This window comes from Alosa pseudoharengus, unplaced genomic scaffold, assembly GCF_046254945.1.
Source record: "Alosa pseudoharengus isolate Yale_2024_CS ecotype anadromous, Long Island Sound unplaced genomic scaffold, YU_APseudo_1.1 YU_APseudo_1.1_scf_15, whole genome shotgun sequence".
Lineage (NCBI taxonomy): Eukaryota > Metazoa > Chordata > Actinopteri > Clupeiformes > Clupeidae > Alosa > Alosa pseudoharengus.
In genome coordinates, this window is record NW_027468620.1 from 18,649,994 (window position 1) to 18,669,727 (window position 19,734).

At 41.7% G+C, this 19,734-nt stretch overlaps 2 protein-coding genes across 4 annotated transcripts in view; one reads left to right on the top strand and one right to left on the bottom strand.

The window, feature by feature from the left end:
- Positions 1-387: 387 nt before the first annotated feature.
- Positions 388-8,368, bottom strand: kcnk1b (potassium channel, subfamily K, member 1b). Its single transcript, XM_076285779.1, has 3 exons — positions 7,748-8,368; positions 5,459-5,854; positions 388-3,235 (listed from the first exon to the last, which is right to left on the bottom strand). The coding sequence occupies exons 1-3, from the start codon at positions 8,100-8,102 to the stop codon at positions 2,967-2,969; spliced, it is 1,020 nt and encodes a 339-aa protein (XP_076141894.1). The 5' UTR covers positions 8,103-8,368; the 3' UTR covers positions 388-2,966.
- A 7,661-nt stretch (positions 8,369-16,029) lies between these two features.
- map3k4 (mitogen-activated protein kinase kinase kinase 4) overlaps positions 16,030-19,734 on the top strand; it is a 39,970-nt gene continuing 36,265 nt past the window's right edge. For 2 of the 3 annotated variants that reach the window (XM_076285780.1, XM_076285782.1), the window contains exon 1: positions 16,030-16,233. In XM_076285780.1, coding sequence (XP_076141895.1) covers positions 16,211-16,233 — 23 coding nt within the window. In that variant the 5' untranslated portion in view covers positions 16,030-16,210. Of the gene's footprint in view, positions 16,234-16,395; positions 16,540-19,734 lie in introns of those variants that run through there. The other variant, XM_076285781.1, reaches the window with a different exon arrangement.

The following is a 19,734-nucleotide window of genomic DNA, read 5'->3' on the forward strand; positions in this document are numbered from 1 at the left end:
TCTCACTCCTTGCTCTACACAAGTGACAGCAGCTATGTTTGCTTAAGGCAGCTTCCTCAATAGGTGGCCTCAGTGCCAATCAACAGGCAGGGGGTTAGGACTCTGATTCTAAGGGCCCAGCACTGACAGGGGGTCCCCAGAGAGCTCCCCTGATAATACTATATATTATCGGGGGGCCCAGAATTATTGTCTGTCACAGGGCCCAAATCTTCTACTAGTAGCAGCGCCCCTGTCAACAGGTGTGCTCTTCTCTTCAAAGGTTGCGCTGCATGGTGACATGATGGAAGGAAGTACATTTCCAAATATCATACTCCATTAGTCACTGTGTTGGGTAGCTCACATACATAGGTTTTCTGTCCATTTTCAAAAAGAAAGAAAAAACAGGTAGATGGTGAGAGATCCGTATTTATTTTTAGAGCAAACAATGGCAAAAGCACACAAACCGCTGTATTTGCCTGTCCACCGCTGATGCCTGTACTGCATCGGCGGTAATAAATGAGTGTCCTAATCTACATGTAAATTGGTTCAGGTAGGTACACAAATGATTCCATGGGCAGTTAAGTACTTTTGTACTGATGTGGATACAGATCAGGTCAATGAGTTCACAAGACACTCATGCAGCAAACAGAGGGTTAAATGTAACTAGCTTTGCTCAAACAAAACCTATTCTTTGCTTGTCAGACCTTTTCTTTCTCAGCTGAACACAAAAGACTGAGAAGGTAAAGATTTTACATTTTTATAAACAATAAATACAGTATGTCACAATACAAGCTCTATTCCTCATGATGACAGGACTGAATGTGGCTTTCAGACATACAAATACAATTAGTCTTCATCCAACATTCCAGTCCTTTCTTTCTGAAGCGCATTGCAAAAAGAACAGTGCACCTCAGATAAGCTTAACCAAAGAGTGTTCTGCACGAACAAAGACAGCATTTTAAATCCATGTTATTCAGCCCTAAATTTTCTTTGAGAATTCAAGTGATCCAAAAAAATGGTACCTTGTCAAGTCTTCATTGTACAAATACACATTTGTAAACATTCCCCTTTCTGAAAAATATACACGCATATTTTCACATATTTCAACCTTGATTTCAAGCCCAATTACATGTTAAATGTTGGGTCGTGCTTAAATAATATTGTAAATGTAACTGCATTATGCAGTCTTACTCAAAACTACCAGTTCAAATAGACCGTAGGTTAAAAAAAACTGAACTTCCACTTTAAGCTGAATGTTTTATTAGTTCCCTCAATTATATCCTACTGAATTGAACTTCCCTTTGTTCCTTCCTGTTTCTATTTTCAGTTCAAGTAGAAATACAGTATATCCATTCAAAACTCATTATAAATTGAGAGTATTTCTTTTTCACAATATGTTAGACAACCAAACAAGCTCCCTGAAAATGGGTTGAAGCCTACCAAGTAAGATGGAGGGTACCTAAAACCTGACGGTAATCGTTTCATCGAAGCCTTCTGGGACCAGCCCTCTTCCAACTCACATCTGTCGTTGCTAGATGCCTTTAAACACAGTGGATGAGATCCTGATAAACACTTTTACAAAACATGGAGAAAAAAACAATAATGCAAGAATATTACAGAATGGTAAAACTATCTAGCAGCTTCCTGTTTGGAATGATCAGGTACACACTCAATGTCCCTTTCTAAACTTCCCTGAAGCAGAATGTCAAGTATATACTTGGGGTTATTCATACAAATGGCTAATAACCTATTAAAAGACTTTTAAAATCCTGAAGCTAAACTCATCTTATGATACTGTTGATGATCAACAATAGTATCACTAATACATAATTACATCTGAAAATCATCGCCCATGATTTTCAAATGTTAAAAATGTCTTGTACATGGGTGTTGATTTATTGATAATTCTAAATTATCATAGGATCACAACTAATGACTGCCTTGATGCACTTTAGAGATTTCACACTAAAACTGTCAGAAGAACTTTACTACAGGGCAGCAAGAACAATAGCCTGGTTTCCCTGAAATAATACCACTCACTTTTCAAATATTTCATGATTTCAGTAATAATAATAATAATAATAACTTGGTTTTATATAGCGCCTTTCAAGTAACCCAAGGTCGCTTTACAAAAGGAGATAGGGCAGGGGAATAGAGGGGAGAAAAGAGGAGGGGGTAGAAGTGGGGTTGGGGGTCAGGGTGGTTAAGGACCATAGGCCTCAGTGAATAAATGTGATTTTAGGTGCTTTTTGAACGTAGCGAGTGTGGGGGCTTGGCGGATATGGAGAGGTAGACTGTTCCAAAGGGTGGGGGCAGCAACACATGTTGAACATGCAAGTACATGGGAACTGCATGGTCTTGTATTGATAGAGGAAGTGGTAAGTAAACATATGAGACTGATGCAATCAGTCAAACTTGCCCACAGTACTTCTCATTTATGACTCAACTCTGCAAACTCTGCTAAGTCCCCATACCAATACTAACAGTCAGAAGCATTTCTATGAATAACCCCTCACATATGGTTTGCGTAATGCTACATTCATAACACAATGAATGGCTCCTCGACCAACAGGCACCACTATAGCACAGAGATTGACGGCAATGATGATGACGACTGAATCAACGGTAGCATATAAACTTCTTTTTTTGCCTACATTATACTACACGAGTTGGAGAACTATCACCTAAGTCAGAGTTCCTGGCTGTTACGCACAGACGCACAGCCCACTGATGTTCTATGTAGCAGTGCTTATCAGAACATTGGGAATATAAGAACTAACGCTGGCGGAATGTTCTCCAGCATTTGTCAGCAGCAGCACTATGATATTCTCAGATATTCACACATGGCGCTATGATGCTATTGTGCTATGATGCTTTTTGACTGAAGTATCACTTCTTTTTTCAAGTGATTTGTTTTTTGTCCGTTTTCAAGTGATTCTGTTATCACACCTGAACTTTGACCCCCCACAGATTCCCTCGCTCTCTCTTTATCTGAGCATGGGCTCATCGCCGCCTGGCGAGACAAGGTCAGGCACGTCCACGTAGGGCTCGGTCTTGTCCTCCCGCAGCCTGGCGTTGTTGGTGGTGTGGTCGGCCACGGTGGTGAAGGACAGGTGGTCGTGTTCCAGGATGCTGAGTCGGTCCTGCGGCTTCTCCTTCTTCAGGTAGAACATCTTGCGCAGCTGCTTGAGCTGCTGCAGCTCACAGAACGTCTCCAGAACCACCAACATGGCGATCAGGCCCAGCAGCAGGTAGACTGGATGGAGAATGTGGAGGAAGAGGAGGAGGAGGAAGAGGAGGCAGAGATTAACAGTGACACAGAGCAGACAAAATAAGAGACAGATAGAGAGTGAGAGGGAGGAAAAGGAAATGACAGAAAGACAGAGAGAGAGTGGGAGGGAAGGGGAGAGAGAGAGAGAAAAAAAAAATACTTGGTTGAGTCATAGGAGACTGAGACCCATATATCAAGTCTAACTACACACAACAGACAGTACGAGGGCGTCATCGTGCGCTAGAGAGAGGGGATGGTTAAACCACGGCGACTGATCTCTTGCCAAATGCGCCCATCCCTCTTGTGTTACATCATTTCCAACGGTCGACCCAAATCAAATGTTCTCACATCCTTGGTCTCTGTGTGGAGGAGAGAATGGACCATCTGCACTTATCCCTCCTACATACACACAATGGCTAAATGGCTTGTCTATCTCTCTTTCTCTGTCCATTTTGTTCTATCACTCAGCCTTGATATTGACCAGCCCACGCTGTTCGGTTGCTTCTCAAAGCATGACCACCAGGGGGACTGAGAGAGGAGTCTCACAGAAGCCTTTTTTGCAGTCCCTGTTCTGCCCACAGACACTCCTGCGTTCTCTCCAAATCTCCCTCACCAGAGCATGCAGAACTTGGGCCTGTTGCTATGACAACAGCCAAAAATCTGTTGAAAGTGCAGGCCTATTTGTCAAATCCCAGTGTGAAACACCACATAGGGGCCTATCAATAATAAACAATATTTGTTAATGTAAATGTAATGTAAATGTATGTAAAAACTATATTATTGTAAATGTAAATCAGGTCTATAAGCCATGTATACTTGCATATACAAGGAATTTGGTCTCTGCATTTATCCCATCCATGAATTAGTGAAACACACAGAGCACACAGTGAACACACAGTGAGGTGAAGCACACAGTGAGGTGAAGCACACACTAACCCGGAGTAGTGAGCTGCCTTGCTACAGTGGCGCTCGGGGAGCAGTGAGGGGTTAGGTGCCTTGCTCAAGGGCACTTCAGCCGCGGATGTGGGCATGGGAGAGCAGGGCTCAACTACTTCCCCAGCCCACATTTTTCCGTTTGGTTCAAAATTAACTGGATGATATACATTTGCTATAAATTGAGAAACAGTGTTTGACAGATACCAATTTTGACAGTGCCATTCATTGAACTTAACAAACAAACTAGTCAAGTTATGGCAAAGCAATATTTTCTCTACATTATGGACCATATGTTGTGTGCTGTTTTCTTCATGACAGGATCAACAAAAGTGTCTAAACTGTGTGGTCTACTGTTACATTTGAAAGTTGTGGTTTTACATCAACAAAACTTTCCCTTTTAACACAATGGTGTGAAACCTGCTTTTAATCTCAGTTCTCTTCTATAGTTCCATCTCAAAAATGCACTTTCATGGTTGTTACCCAAACAGGAAGTAGCCTACTGTAAGTACTGTACCTATTCAACGGCCCACTTGAATACAAGTATGGGGGAAATCATTGTTATTCTGCTGTTCAAAACTGCTTTTATCTGCTATATTAAAATAAACAAAAAGAGAGAAATGCGCCCATCTCATTCCAAATGCACAGGCCAAGTGCACAGAAGGCATGGCGCACTGAAAATGCAAGACCCCCCATCAAGCTCAAATCTGCCCCTTGCTTCTTTCCAGGGCTGGCTGAGCATTCTGTATTCGGCCCAGGGCTGATCTGGTTCTTATGAAAATGCAGAATTTACAGGAACAGACTTTAGAGTAAACAGGTCAATCTCACACCTGTTTGTTCTGATGGGAAACTGAGTTTGTGCTGATAATGTTTGACTAAATGATAAAACCTGGAAATTTAACCTTAAGATCAACAACAAGTGTGCTATGCCCTTGTTACTTATGGATTTCTTCCTTATCTTAACTAACACCATATTTAAAATGAAACGTGATTTCATATCATTTATCACACAACAAACTAGAACTTGCTGGGTTGGGTCGCTGGGTTGCTGGATTTACCATGTTTACCAACCTGTGACATTTAATGCAAAATAAATATTGTTCTTCAAACATACTACTGACACAACAGAACTATGAAACGATAAAACAAGCACTACCTACAATAACAGTCTTATAGATTATATAGTAGCTCTAGAAGCTAGATATATACATTCATAACCAAGCCATACTATTCTCTTCTTCTATCAGCAACAGAAGATCAACATCCTAAACTTACCAGTTATTCCCACTTTATAGAATTCACGGAACCTCTGGTTGAAGGCCTCCCCGGGCACGTAGTCTCCCAGGCCTATGGTGCTAAGCGAGATGAAGCAGAAGTAGAAGGACTCCAAGAAATTCCAGTCCTCCTCCAGTGCGGAGAAAATGGCCGCCGGGATGAGAAAGAAGCAGGCCACGGCCACCATGGCCAGCAGGATGGCATGGACGATGGCCACCAGGGGCTTGGACAGGCCCCAGTGGGTGTGCACATACGTGATGGGCCGACGCGTGCTGAAGACCATGATCCTTTGCACCACGGCCGTGAGGAAGAGGAGAGTGAACGGGATGCCAATGACAGAGTAGATGATACAGAAGGCCTTGCCTCCACCTGAGAGGGGAGCAGTGTGGCCATAACCTGCATGGGGAAAAAGAGGAAGTAAAGCTGAAATGTTATCATCTGATTTACAACCTGAGGCACATCCTGGAGTGGAAGGAAACCAAGCAATGAGTAAGCTTGGTGTCAAAAATCAGAGATATATGACATATATTTCTAACTTGTTTCCAGTAAGTAGTTGTTCATGGATTATTACAGTCTAGCCAGAAGTCTCAGGGAATAACGGCTGCTTCCTGTCAGCTCTCCCAAAAGACCCGAGTGATTGGTTGACAATGCCACTGTTTAAACCAGATTAGTCTGTTAGTGTTAGCTATGATGGTGTTATCCTTTGTAACCACACTAAACAGATGGGTGTGGTTTAGTGCAAGAAAGCATGACTGAGCCATGGTAAAAAGAACCGGTCACACAATATTAATATTATAATATTGATATTGCTTGATTGTCCAATATAAACGGCACGGATGCAGAGCGCATAAATGTTTGGATTAGTCACAGATTAAGTTACTGGAAAAGGGAATATTACAGCCAAAGAAACATTCCTAAATTACACTGCATTAGGCCTACTCTTAGAGGCAGTGCAACAAAGAAATCTAACACAGTTATGTGACATACATCAAGGACTCTGTGTAACTTCTCTAAATGTGTAGCACCTCTTTGCTAATAGGAATCAAGTTGTGTGAATTCACTGTAAGGGTGGCATGCTAATTAAGCTTCATTTAAGAGTCCTTTCCTATTGTCCTTGACAACACATAGCCTGTGCAAATTGGCTTTTCACTTCTGTAAAAAATAACCTAAATGGGCTAAATCGTTTAGGTAAGAGGATGTACGCTACAACACTGATCTAGCAATCATGTGGTTGGGGGCATAACATAGTGTGTGACTTCCTGTAGCTGCCAGATTGCTGATTTACCATTGCAAAGTAAAACCGTTATTGGCCTAGTTGTCCCAATGGTATTACAAGACGTGAAAGGAATCCTCTCCACATACAGCCAAATTCTCCTGAAATTAAGTCACTCTCCATCTCCACCATGACTGTAGCCTACACAGTATGGGTTCAATGGAAATAAAGGTTATCAGTGCAGTTTAAGGGTCTTTCTCCACCTGTCTTGTTCAAAGTTCCCCATACTTCTGTTGTGGAGAAATACAAACTGTTATCCTGGATTTTGCGTAATGTGAGATAGAGAGCCACCTCTCTGATATAGGTCTTCTGTGTAGCAGATCATTATGATTGAGATATCACAACCACACCTAACACAGTGGCTTCACAGTCTAACTTTCACACACACAGACTTCCCTTGCATCTCGCCCCTTTATGTCTGTTCAGTTTACTTTCATAGGGCACAATATTAATTAATGCTGAGGGCATTTCATCCCAATAAGACAATAGCACAACTCAAACAGAATGGAAACTGGGTAAGCTACTATCACATGCTTGTGTAGCTTTTCCGGAGCAGTCATTCAAGATTACCACACTCGGGTAACACAAATGGCAGGTGTCCAGTATCACCAGTCGAGTCGAAGCACGAAAACAGGGCCTGGCAAACAAGTCTATATTGCTCAAAAAAAAGTACATCTTTCCAGTGTAATTCGGGCTATGATAAAGATGTAAAATGAGCAGTAGGCTATTAGAGAAAACAGGAAGTTTACAGCTTACAGTGCCAGAAAATTGATGATTTCACGTTGGAGTCCCTGCCCTAACACATCTATTTAAATGTGTCAGAAAACGTCAAAAGCAGAAGACTAAATAGACAGAAGTAGAACAATGGCATAAACGACCCCACAGTCTTATCATTTTATTACACTCAAGGTGAGCTTGTCCTGTTTGCCAAGCCTATCATGAACCTGTAAAAACAATAGGCTATTCTTTCAGACAGGGCCTGTGCAGACCGTCGTCATGAGCCCTGAGACGCTCACCTGTCGTTGTCAGGACAGTGCTCGCAAAAAACAAAGCGGAGGTGAAGTCCCAGTTCCAGTTAGATGATGCGTTGTTGAGGATAGACACTCCGTAGTTACTGGCCTCGAGTGCTTTGGCCAGAAACTCTTCCAACCGCTCTTCAGACAGACATTCATTTTCCTGAAGAAATAGCCTTTTGGCGGTCCTAAGCTCCTGACGCCGTAGGTCCTCATATGGCAACTCCACCGATGAAAACACAACGGCACCGAAAATTAGATATAGAACGTACCCCAAAACTAAAAATAAGAAATACCATGCCGATTTATTGCTTTGAATTAGTCGCACACACGAATTGCTTGCGAGAGACTGGAGCATTTTCAAGGTTTCCAACGCGAATTAAAATGTCGATTTTCCCTTTAGATCGTATGCCTAGACTCTGTCGTTCCAATATATTCGTAGGCTATTCACTGTAAATATCTGGCTAAAGCCGCGAAGCATTGATGTCCGCGCGTCTGTGAATTTACAGTTTCTTTTCTCTGTAGCCTGCCCCCAGCCTTTTGCGCTTTCGCTTCACGGTCATGCAGCGAGCCAGATGATGTGGCGGAGGAGATGCAGCGAGGCTGGACTATGTGACGTCTGTTCCTTCTGTTGCCCACCAGGTAACCGCGGAGTGTAGGCAGCGAGGAAGCCAACTGTAGCCTAACCTTCTATGCCAATGTTTAGCCGACCTAGCCTACTGTAGCCTAGCCCATTGGGGGGCAATGTGCATGGACTGTGAGATCAGTTCCTGCCATTCCTACAAATTCATACACATGGGGTGTCTAATGTCTAATAATACTGTTTTCCTAATTTTTGCGTGCCATTCTATTTTATGCCATTGAGGGTTGAACGTATTATAACCATAACCATATGAACATATCTGTGCGTTGGTGTAGCAAAATAAGTCCAGATATTGTGGCCAAAGTAGCAAATATTCAAAAACTTGGTTGTGCAACATCTGCATACATGTGCTTCCTGGTTATGCCTTGTGTGGCTATATTATCATGGTTCCATGTGATATTGAGTTGCCTAGGGGTAAGAGGGGGTATAAGCAGGGATAGAAGGTGGCACGGGGTGAGCAAAACTGACTTATCACTATCTAGTGAAAAAGTGTCATAGCTTACAGTACTTGTTACAGTTTGAATATTGTTTACATAAGTGGTTCTTAAACTTTTTGTGTGGCGAGTGGCGACCCCCCAAAAAACATTAGCCAAGTCTCGCGACCCCCTTATCTCCAACTGGGAAAAAATAGTTTCACTTTGGAAAATATTGTGAGATGCATTGGTGACAGGCAGAACATGTGTTCTTTCATAGCGCTATGTCAACACCAAAGGTACTGTCAATGGCAGCCTAAAGGTTAACAATCTGATTTATTACTTTCCAATTGATAACTGGCGCTGCTGTGGCAAAAGAAGGCAATGGCATTCTGTCACTGGTAAGCTCACACAGCATCTTTGAGCTAATCATTGCAAGAGGCGCAGGTAGGCCTAAAGATTTGCAGCATCCCCTTTTGGAGGAGCATTATGAAAACACTGAATTGTAAGCTTACATCTATAGGGCTGAATATCCCAGTTCATGCATATTTGTCTAAAAACGTTTAGAAAAATCATTTTGTGACCCCTCTCATAATGTGACCACTCCCTCCGCCACCCCCAGTTTAAGAACCACTAGTTGTATGATCACATAAGATGATGTGTCCCCTTTCACTTTCTTCTTCCATCTGCTTCTCTTCTTCTTATCATGATTACAGCCTTCCCTACAACAATCTACATGTACCTACATGTACCTACAACAATCTACATGTACCTACATGTACCTACAACAATCTATGTACCTACAACAATCTACGTGTACCTACATGCCTACATGTACATCATCCCTACACCCAATTTCTGTTGACAACAACATTTTTGTGCAATGAAACTGAAATCTAGGCTAAACTACACAATAAACTATAGCCTATAACCTCCGAGGCACTCCACAGATATGACTCGACACATGGAGCTTCCACCAATAACTTGATTTGCTTAGAATATAAGCGTATGATATGTCCATGCAGATTTGTTGCAAAGATATCTCCTGGACATGAAAACATTTTAAATTGTTGGTATACAAGCAGTAATACACCAGTAGCTTATGTTAATGCAATGAAGCAGTCTTGCCTGGGCCCAGATCTCACTGCCCTACCATGGGTTTGTAGGCCCACAAAAGAGGTCAAGAGAAAGAGAGAGCCAGGGGTGGTCCTATATCAGGGAAATTATAGCTGCCTGTACTATTTTTACAGTGACCTCATTTCCTGTCTCTTTTGTAGAAATCACACTGTTGCATAATTCAGGTTGACAGATCATTTAAAGAACTTTGATTGCACACAAAATACGTGGAGCCAGGCTGTTCAGGATGGAGGGATGCACAGGAAGAGCAACATAATTTAAGAATGAATGAAAATATATTGCTGAGAGCTGTGGCAGTCAAGTATACTGTAGGCTCATCAGATACAAGCACTGTTATATGAACTCAGCAATCAAAAGAACTTCCTCAAAAATGAAACAGTTAAAGTTAGAGACTTGAACGAAACAAATGTACTCTTTGGGCTTAAAGATTTGCTGGTTCACTATTTCTTCACTTCCTCTCTAAAAAGACAGATTCAGGAAGTCAGATTTATAGAATTAATCAGATATGGGACTCTATATAGCTGTGGTGATATACTGTATGCATAAAAAACAGTTCAAGAAAAGTTACGTAACTAATATAAACCCAGTGCTACCTTATGGTGGTGCTCTTTCGGTGGACTTGGGATTCAGGGAATGAAGTTCATATTATATGACGCCTGTGTCTAGTTCTGCTATGTGCTTGAGGAGACCTACTGAATGTGTCACCTTGGCATACTCATCAATCAACTACACAAGTGGTTCAAAGGTCACAAAGAATTTCTCAATACATTTTGCTTATATATTTTTTTAAACACAATATGTTAAACTAAGAACAGGCAGGAGTGAAGATTCATTCTTTTTTTTCCAGCTTCCCTAAAAATAAAATGTGAGGAGAAATTGAAACACATTTTCAGGTATTTGAATGTTTTCATTCCATGTAACTAAATAAGCTTATTCATTTTCCATACAGGGAAAATCTGTGTGTGTGTGTGTGTGTGTGTGTGTGTCTGTGTGTGTGTGTTTGTGGTATGGCCAAGATTTATGTGACACAATTGTGTCAAAGGTCGACACAAAGCTTTTTGTAGAAAATAACAGTTCAATCAATGATAGAACACTATACTGTATCCTTAAAGGAACCATATGTAAGAAATGTATTTCAATTAATCATAAAATGGCCCTGATATGTCACTAGACATTATAGAAATCATGTTCATTTCAAATACTTATATCACTGACAACAGTAGTCCGGCCAGGATATTGCCATTTAAAAAGTGAAGTTGCAGCCCTCAACTGATGTTGATGTTGTGTTTTGTCATGTCATGTTGTGTTTTGGCCTGATGCGCCACCCTCTACCTATCTACTAATCACAAAGACAGTAGTGTTTTGGCATCCGGGTTGGCAACCTCGAGTCAGGGGGGAGGGGGAGGGGATACACTGCTCTACAGTAATTTGAAAGGGATTGCAGTACCAGTTTTGGCCACAATCTTATGGTTCCTTTAAGCCAGGGGTCTCAAACTCAGAACTCGTCCTACAGGCAGCTTTCCCGGTGGTCTTCTTGAGGGAAGCACCCTCTGTTATCTCAAACGGTTCTTTAAAGCCCTGATAAATAGGGGTTGCGCAAAAATTCCCAACTCTTGCTTTAGGGCACACCTAAATTTCTTTAATTTCTTACATCAATTTCTTACATTCTGCCATTGTATTTGAGACGTTTACTTTCTAAATAGCATACAATAATCGCACACTGCACCATAATTAAGTTGTCGCCTCATTATTTAATGATGAAGAATGAGTCACATTGTCTACTTAATTGAAACTGCTGATGCTTCTGATAAACTTTTCACATTTCGCAGACATTTGCTCATGTGACAACTACAACACATTTGCAGAGAATAGCTGTATTGGTTCCCTTGTGATAATGTCTTTTAATTGTTTTGGTTGGCAGAGCCATTGAAACACAAAATGGATGTGCAGGCTGAATCTCGTTAGTCTGCATATAAATCAACCAAAGGGTTGCAAGAAACTGTCTTGCAGGCTGGATATGGTTCTCGGGCCGGAGTGTGAGACCACTGCCTTTGCTTTGTTTTTCGTAAACATTTTTCATGATCTTGGAGCCATGTTGCTCAGTAGGCCTCAAAATAATCAGTGTCCTGTGCGGCTTTATTTCTGTGCGACAAGGAAGGCTAATAGCCAAGGAGTCATTGGCGGAGACCAAATGTGCATGGTCAGTGAAATCAGTTCCTGCCATATGTACACATGGGGTGATATGTTTATGTTTTCTTTTAAGCAATAATGTCTAATAATACTGTTGTTCTGTATTATTAAGGTAGTGTGTAATTTCTCAGAAAAAAATGACCAATAATGACCAATAGTGATCTGTACTTCCATAAAATGTTCTGCATTCTACAACTTTCAGATACAGCAAAGTCAGTGTTTTCCTGGCAATTCTCTGTAAGCAAGTTTCTTCACTTAACTGAGATCCTCACCTCTGCACTCCCTTTCTCTGTCAGATATTTCACCATTTAGCATACCATAACAAGTGATTATTTTGAGTGAGAGATACTATAGCCCAGTGGTTTTCAGTGGGGGGCCACGAGGGGATGCCAGGGGGGCCTCAGCAAGTTGGAAGGAAAAATAAAAGAAACAAATAAATTTGAAAAATGTAAAATATACCTATTACTATGAGGGTTGTTATACAATGCCATTATAATAATTTGTTGCATATCTGAACATTATATTTTCCATGATAATGACTGGGAGTAATAGTAAAGTGATAGCTCTCTAGCAGAAAGCTGCTAGTGCAAAGTGCTTGTGGCTAAAATAATTATTAGGATTATGTATTTTTACATTTGCCGTAGTATTGTCGATGGGTTTAATAACACATCAAGGGGGTCCTTGGCATTTGGGGGGCCTTGTCGTGGAAAAGTTTGGGAACCCCTGCTATAGCCTAACAATTTATGTCTTGATATTGGGAGGGACATTTTCAGCATTTTTTAATATGCTCAAAGTATATTATGATTATGTTTTTCAGTTGGGAATCTGAGATGTCAAACGTCAAACAGAAATTTCATGCCAGGCCAAGGTTCTCAGATTCGACAATACTTATCTCACACATTTTGTTAAATTCAGTTAATTGCTCTCCATGTTGTAGTAATGTGAGCTATGTCTGTGTTAAAATAAATAAATAATAAATACACCTTGGTGTTTGCACATAGTGCTGACTCCTGGCTGGGCTAGCCTACAAACATGGTGACTCAGACCAAGCCATCAACAATCCCAGCATGGATAAAATATGTGTATAGGCAAATGATGGATCATGAAGGAAATAGAAAAAGAAAGTGAAAGGATTATTGGAATGTAGGGATTGTCACTAAAACAAATGGCAATCAAATTATGAAGAGTGAACGCAAAATCCAATTCAAACTCCATTTAGTCTCCATGTAAAAACTTGGTGGCCCACCTAATGACAATGCCATCAGTCTTGATGTAGCTTCTCATTCAACTTACAGCCAGAAAATCCTAGCTGTGAGTGTTTCTTAATGTGATCATATGATGGCTTACTGCCAATATCAGTAAACACACAATCTTAAAACAATATGCCAGTCCCATTACCATACATTTCCTCTGTCATAGGTAATTGGTTATGCTGAGGTGGATTAGCATAACATATCTCTATGGTGATTGATAGTGAACAGCTATATTAATATAGAGCAATGACTTTCATAAATCCCTCAATGTGCTGGTTGAATTTTCCTCCTCCAGCTCTATTTTCTATTTACGTGCCTCACCATAAATATGTGATTGACAGGACAGGAACAGCACGAGCACATTGTTACAAAGAGCTGCAGGCCCAGAAGCAACATCCCCTGTCTGGGCATGCATTTTCATGAGCTGTGAGGGAAACATTGTTTGTTTTTTATGTTTTGTTTATGTGTGTGTGTGTGTGTGTGTGTGTGTGTGTGTGTGTGTGTGTGTGTGTGTGTGTGTGTGTGTGTGTGTGTGTGTGTGTGTGTGTGTGAAGGTCTTTGAGTAGGAAGTGAAAGTCAATTTCCCTGTGAAGCTGTTACATGTATGTAGTTTAATGTCTTAGACTTGCTGTTCAAATGTCCAAGAAACATTTAAGTCAGAAACTTAAGTTAGTTAAATTCAAGTGTTTTGAAAATAAGCACTGATATGAAACAAATCAAGAAGTTGCTTCTTGATCCTCTTGAATGTGTGTTTTATTTGTTAAGGTTGTTACTTTCTGGTTTTCTCCCATGAGTGTGCTCTGTTCATACACATTCAGATGTAATCTTTTTCCAGTAGGCTATTTAGAGATCTTCCTCCCTCAGTCTAACCCACAAGCCTTTTCACTGTGGGGAAATATGGATCCATATTGCATGGAACTGCTTAATAAAATGGTTGGGCGAGCCCCTTGAAGCAGTCAGGCACTTAGTGCAGAACCAATGAGACACAACATGCAGGGAGTCATTTGTTGTCATCATCTGTCCTTGTGGGACACACAGATCTGACGTCTGACTTTCCTTTGTCTGCCTACGACTCTCTGTGCCAGACTTTTAAACAAGTAGGCTACAGGACTGCAACCTGTCCAAGCAGGCAGGCTATGACAGATACGTTGGTCAGCTATGAGTTAATATAGGGCCTCTTTGAACCAGTGCAAACCAGACGAGGAATTCCATTCTCATAAGGCACAATTTTAAAATGCTTACGGTCATTTAAAATGCATTGAGCTGGCCTATACATTTTATGAATGCAATACTGTAAAGGATGTTTTTGGATAGTTTTGCTTTTTGTGTGACCTCTAATGCAAGGATTCTTGTACTAACTTTTCACAAGTAGGCCTATCCCTCTTAAAATGAGTGTGTTGAAAATAACATGATGTGTTGTTTTTAACGCTTCTCTATGTCCAGATAGGGACAACAAAATTTGTGTTATTTCTAACACATTACTTTTGTTATACTGTGTGCACTCTTACAACAAAATGTGTTGAAAATAACAGTTTGTTTCTAACATTCGTTTTAAGAGTGTAGGCTACTGCCAAGGTATTGTCTATCGAACTAGTGCCACCTTGTGGTAAAAAGAGAAGCTCATTTTTGACAATAACAAAGCATGCATTTTCCAAATACTCTCACTGATCTCATAAACACAAAAGCATATGACAATTCCTCTCCACGTATATAATTACAGTTGTGCAACAAATAAATTATATCTTAGCATTTTGTAGTTAATCAACAGAGCAGAAAAATATAGTCCATGTTCATAGGAAGTCACATACTGATGCAATTCACTGACAACAGGGGGCCTTATTGCATTTCAGCTCATTGCTTCTCATTGCTCATGGCTTTTGAAAAAACTCTGGCACACCCAGATTCACCTCGCTTTTTTGTAAGCCTGTGTGTCCAATAGCCTAAGGATGTCTGAATTTCCTTTACCATTGATTCAAGTTATGTTAAGTATGACTGGGCCACCTTTTGCTAAATAGACACTTTGTTCAGAGGTTTCTGAATAGGCCAATGAGTAACATTACTTCCCTCTATGACTTCCTGACCAGTATTTTAACATTCTATCCACATCTACCAGATCCAAATACAGCATCTTTCTCTCCAACTGCTCTGGCAACAGACATACTCTTGTTGGTCTCAAACAAAAGTGCTTCCTCTTGACCATCACTGAAATCAATCAATGTGAGTGAAAAAAAAAAAAGCGAGCTCTAGTCTGACCGGGAGGGGGGCGTGGGGGGGTGGTTCATAATATGGTTAAGTAAGCCTACTGATCAAGTAGCCTACTGATCAAATTAATCACTAAAAAATATCTAGCCTATTAAACACTGAATGCCTACAATATTAACAAGATTAACCTAATGGAAATCCTAATCCTAAATACTGGTATTTTTGGGGGAAAGTAAGCCTTCAGACTAGTTTTTTGGTGCAACTTTTTAGGAAACTGTTCTTTTAGCTGCAGGCAGCTTGTGTCTCCCCTCTCCAACCAAACGTTTGACATGTTCATATTTTCACCCAATTAATTTGCATGCACTGTTGAATCGTCACTGGGAGGTTTGTCTGCTGTGCTGCGCGAGTTGCCGTAGCAATGATTTCTGTCACTCCCTCAGCGATCGCTGGAAAGATGGCGTCAACGCACTCAGAGGCGAGCCTCAACTCTGCAGGCGGATAGAGTGTGCAACAGAGGACGCCGAGCGACACACCCCTGCAAAATATCGTGCATTTCTCAATAATCTTTGCCTTGTCATGGTTGGATCAATGCAATTATAGAGGGGACCAATACAGGCATCGCCCCGCAATGGAACCGCCAGACCACGGCAGGTAAGCGCATGAGAGAAGTTGGTAGGTTCGTGATCAGAAACTACACAGCCGGGAATCGACTGCCGCCACATTGTGAGACAAGCATGGAAAAACTGGTAGAGTAAATGGTGCACGCATGCGCGTTGCCTTGTGATCGTCTTCCTGCCAGAAAATGACCCTCATGCAGTGCAACCCCAAAGAAATTTGGACTGAAGTTGCAAACTTTTTGATAAAAGAAATATAGCGCATTTTCTCCACATATGCACGTTATTTCCAGGTTTTGCAAGTACCACGAAAAGTAAAGAAGATGTCAGTTCCGTAAGAAAGGTAAAAGTTCAGTATTGAAAGTGGTCTGTGTCATGCAAAATCACTTGTTAGCTCGCTATGGCTAGTTTAGCTGCATTGTCCATTAGCTGTAATGTTAAACCAAGTTTACTCTGAGTTAGCTGCTCTGAGTGTAATGTGGAAAGAATTCAACGTATGCTGCGTGTTCAGGATTTTGCTATCCTTCAAATCTGAAACATTATTGACATTTTAAAGTCCCTGTTCTGCATTTATCGCCACTTAACGTTAGCATGCTGCTGCAGGTCAGATAGAAATGGCACTCTGGTTGCACCAGCTGGATGGTTTTAGATTAACATTAGGCTAGCTAAAGCTCTTTGTCTGTGCACAAGTGCTAACGTTAATCTTTGCAAAACATTTCTGTTGGTAATGAAATATAAATGCTTTATTATTGTACGTTATTGACTATAAGTTCTATGAAGGCTAACTGTGAACCGCAGTGGGTCGGTTCTGGTAATGTCCGATTTAGCCTTCCCAGAAAGCCACCCGCTTAAGTTATCGCAGTTTGAACTTGATGTTTTGCAACTGGATTGCCATGGTCTGTGCATGACGTTATCGCTGCAGCCATCGTTAAACATTTTGCTCAGTCTCTCAGACTATATATCCTATAAATAATGGCGATTTGAAAGCTAAATAATTGTTAATAATAGTTGTTAATTGTTTTGGCAATTTGTATAGCCTAATCTAAATGCTGTGAACGTATGCTATCGTGCATAACTTCACTCGTTTGAGAGTCAAATCATTTGCTTAATAAACGACAGACCTGATGGGATTGACAGTGGAGGTACTGGACTTAACTTTTGCAGACGCGTGTTTGGTTTTCTTGCCATGACAGGAATTGTCCCCATTGATTAATCACAAGACATGGTTACCACCCGGTTTGGCAAAACGCATGCTCACCATATACCGCCAAAGAAACTGGTGTTTTGCAGCTTTTTGCGTTGAAGATTGATGGACCTAATTTTGGCGCACGCATCGACATAATCCTGTCTCTATTGATGGCGAAGGACGTTGTTGTGCCTTTCTCCTAACTTATGTCATTGACCTGTTTATGCTGTTGCCCAAAGCCCTTTGGAATGTGTGCTGCCATGTTTCAGACTCGTGTCTGTGTTGACCCCACACGAAGTCATAACGCGCCGCCTTTGCCCCTGAGTGCGCTAATAGATTTTGAGGAATGCGTTGTTGTGTCTCCTCTTTCCTCACACACCGACGCTGTCTCCTTACTCATCTTAAACCCGCAATGAAACCTGGCCTTGCGTCTGATAAGACCCAAATGCCATGTTTAATGCATCAGATAAGAATGCTTATGTCTGCAATACAGCCATAATTGAGGTTAAATATGTCACTGCACTGTCAATTTGTTGAACAAAATATTTTGTTAATATGTGTAGTTTGATCTACATATTTATGTGGTTCCTTCTGCCTCATTACCATGTCAGTACTCATTAATTCTCTCTTTGCAAACTGAAACCTGCTGGCGCAAAGAATTGTTCTAATGTAGAACATGGCAGAAGCTGGGTTTTGGGGTAAATTCCTGCAGGGTGAGTTGCATTCTTGCAGCATGAGGTGATGCCAACACCCTCCCTTGATTCCTCTGGTGCACACAGTAAGCACAGGAAATGGCCCACAAGGCATATGCATACAATTAGGTAGGCCTGATGGCCAAGTTGCCCCTCGATAGCCTCAGCATATGAGTTCTGCATGGTTACTTGTACTAGTGGCTCAGAAGGATATAGCTGTTTTGATGGTGACAACCAATCTCTTGCACTGGTATGGCATTAGACGAGTCCCTTCTGCCTTCTCCCACAAACATTCCTGGGATAGCAGGAAGTGGTGAAAAGAGAGGGAGATTGAGTAAAGGAGAGAGAGGGAGAGAGTTAGGCCTGTTGCCCTGCAGGCAGCAAAGGCTGCAGCTCATTAATAGATTAATTTGCCCACACTCCTCCTCCCGCCACACACACACACACACACACACACACACAGAGGACATTCTGACATCCGGGAATGCTTCAGCATTCCTTCTTGTACACGGAATGTAATTGTTGAGGAATTTGCATGATCTGTGAATGGTATGCCGTATTCTCCTCCCTCGCTCTCCCTCCCTCTCCCTCTCTCTCTCTCCCTCTATCTCTGCACTCAGTTCCAGACACAGGCTTCCAAATGTAAGGACAGGGCAGCATAACAGGACAGGTCTGGCTCTCTGTTGTTGAATGCATGGCCCACTGCAGCTTTGGCTGAACGGACGAACTGCGTTGGGGTGGTGGTGGGGGTCCGGAGGGTCTCGGCAGGAGTCCGTTGCTGTGTGGAATGTGCCGGCATTTCCCGGTCACTCCACCCACGTTCAAGGAGAGGAAGTGGAGTGATGTAATTACGATCAGTTTGTTTGCACGGGAAATGCGCAAATTCCAGTTGATTTTTATGATTCATACTAACGCGGAAGTCACCCTTTCCTTGAAGCCGAATGGACAAAACATGAACAGAAGCAATTGGGCAATTACAATTTTTGAGCATGGTCAGATTTGCAGATACTGAATGGTGTACACCCTTAACCAAGGTCATGGAACGAGGATGTATTGGTGCATCAGGTTTCTGCAGAACTCTTTGGGCAACTGTGAACAACATGAGCCTTATACATTCCACACATTTTTCTGGTTTCACTTTTTCCAGTTCATTCACAAGCAATAACACTGCAGGGTGTAGATGTTCCTCTGCTGTTTGTTGTTGGTATGCTTCAGGGCGCCGTTTGCATCTGATGTGGACATGACTAGCAGGAAGGCCATGTTGTATGTGCATCAGCTGTTCTCTTAGAGAAAGAAAACAAGGAAGAACACATATGGAAAGCAATTGAGTACGTTGTTCCCTTCCACTCCCCATGATAACTGCTGGTTGCAGGCAGTGTACCTAATTGCTGACCACGCTACTTGTCTCTCTCTGTGTGTGTGTTGTGTGTTGTGTGTTGTGTGTTGTGTGTTGTGTGTGTGTGTGTGTGTGTGAGAGAGAGCGTGCATGTGTGTGTGAGAGAGCGTGCATGTGTCAGTCTGTGGTTTCCCAGAACCGGGCGTGACTTTGTTATTGCTCCAATCTCTGCATTATTGTTGTCTCCTGCGTATCAGGGTTTCTGTCCGCCTGTTCTCAGGCCTCTCTTAAGGGCCGTGCCCAGAGAAGATGTAATTACCATGG

What these genes read in the sequence shown, in the direction of transcription:
- kcnk1b (XM_076285779.1), bottom strand. Translation starts at nt 8,102, where the DNA reads ATGCTCCAGTCTCTCGCAAGCAATTCGTGTGTGCGACTAATTCAAAGC. An exon ending in CACTGTCCTGACAACGACAG is followed by an intron (nt 5,855 to 7,747) that starts GTGAGCGTCTCA and finishes TTCCCCATGCAG; the next exon opens with GTTATGGCCACACTGCTCCC. An exon ending in CTATAAAGTGGGAATAACTG is followed by an intron (nt 3,236 to 5,458) that starts GTAAGTTTAGGA and finishes TTCTCCATCCAG; the next exon opens with TCTACCTGCTGCTGGGCCTG.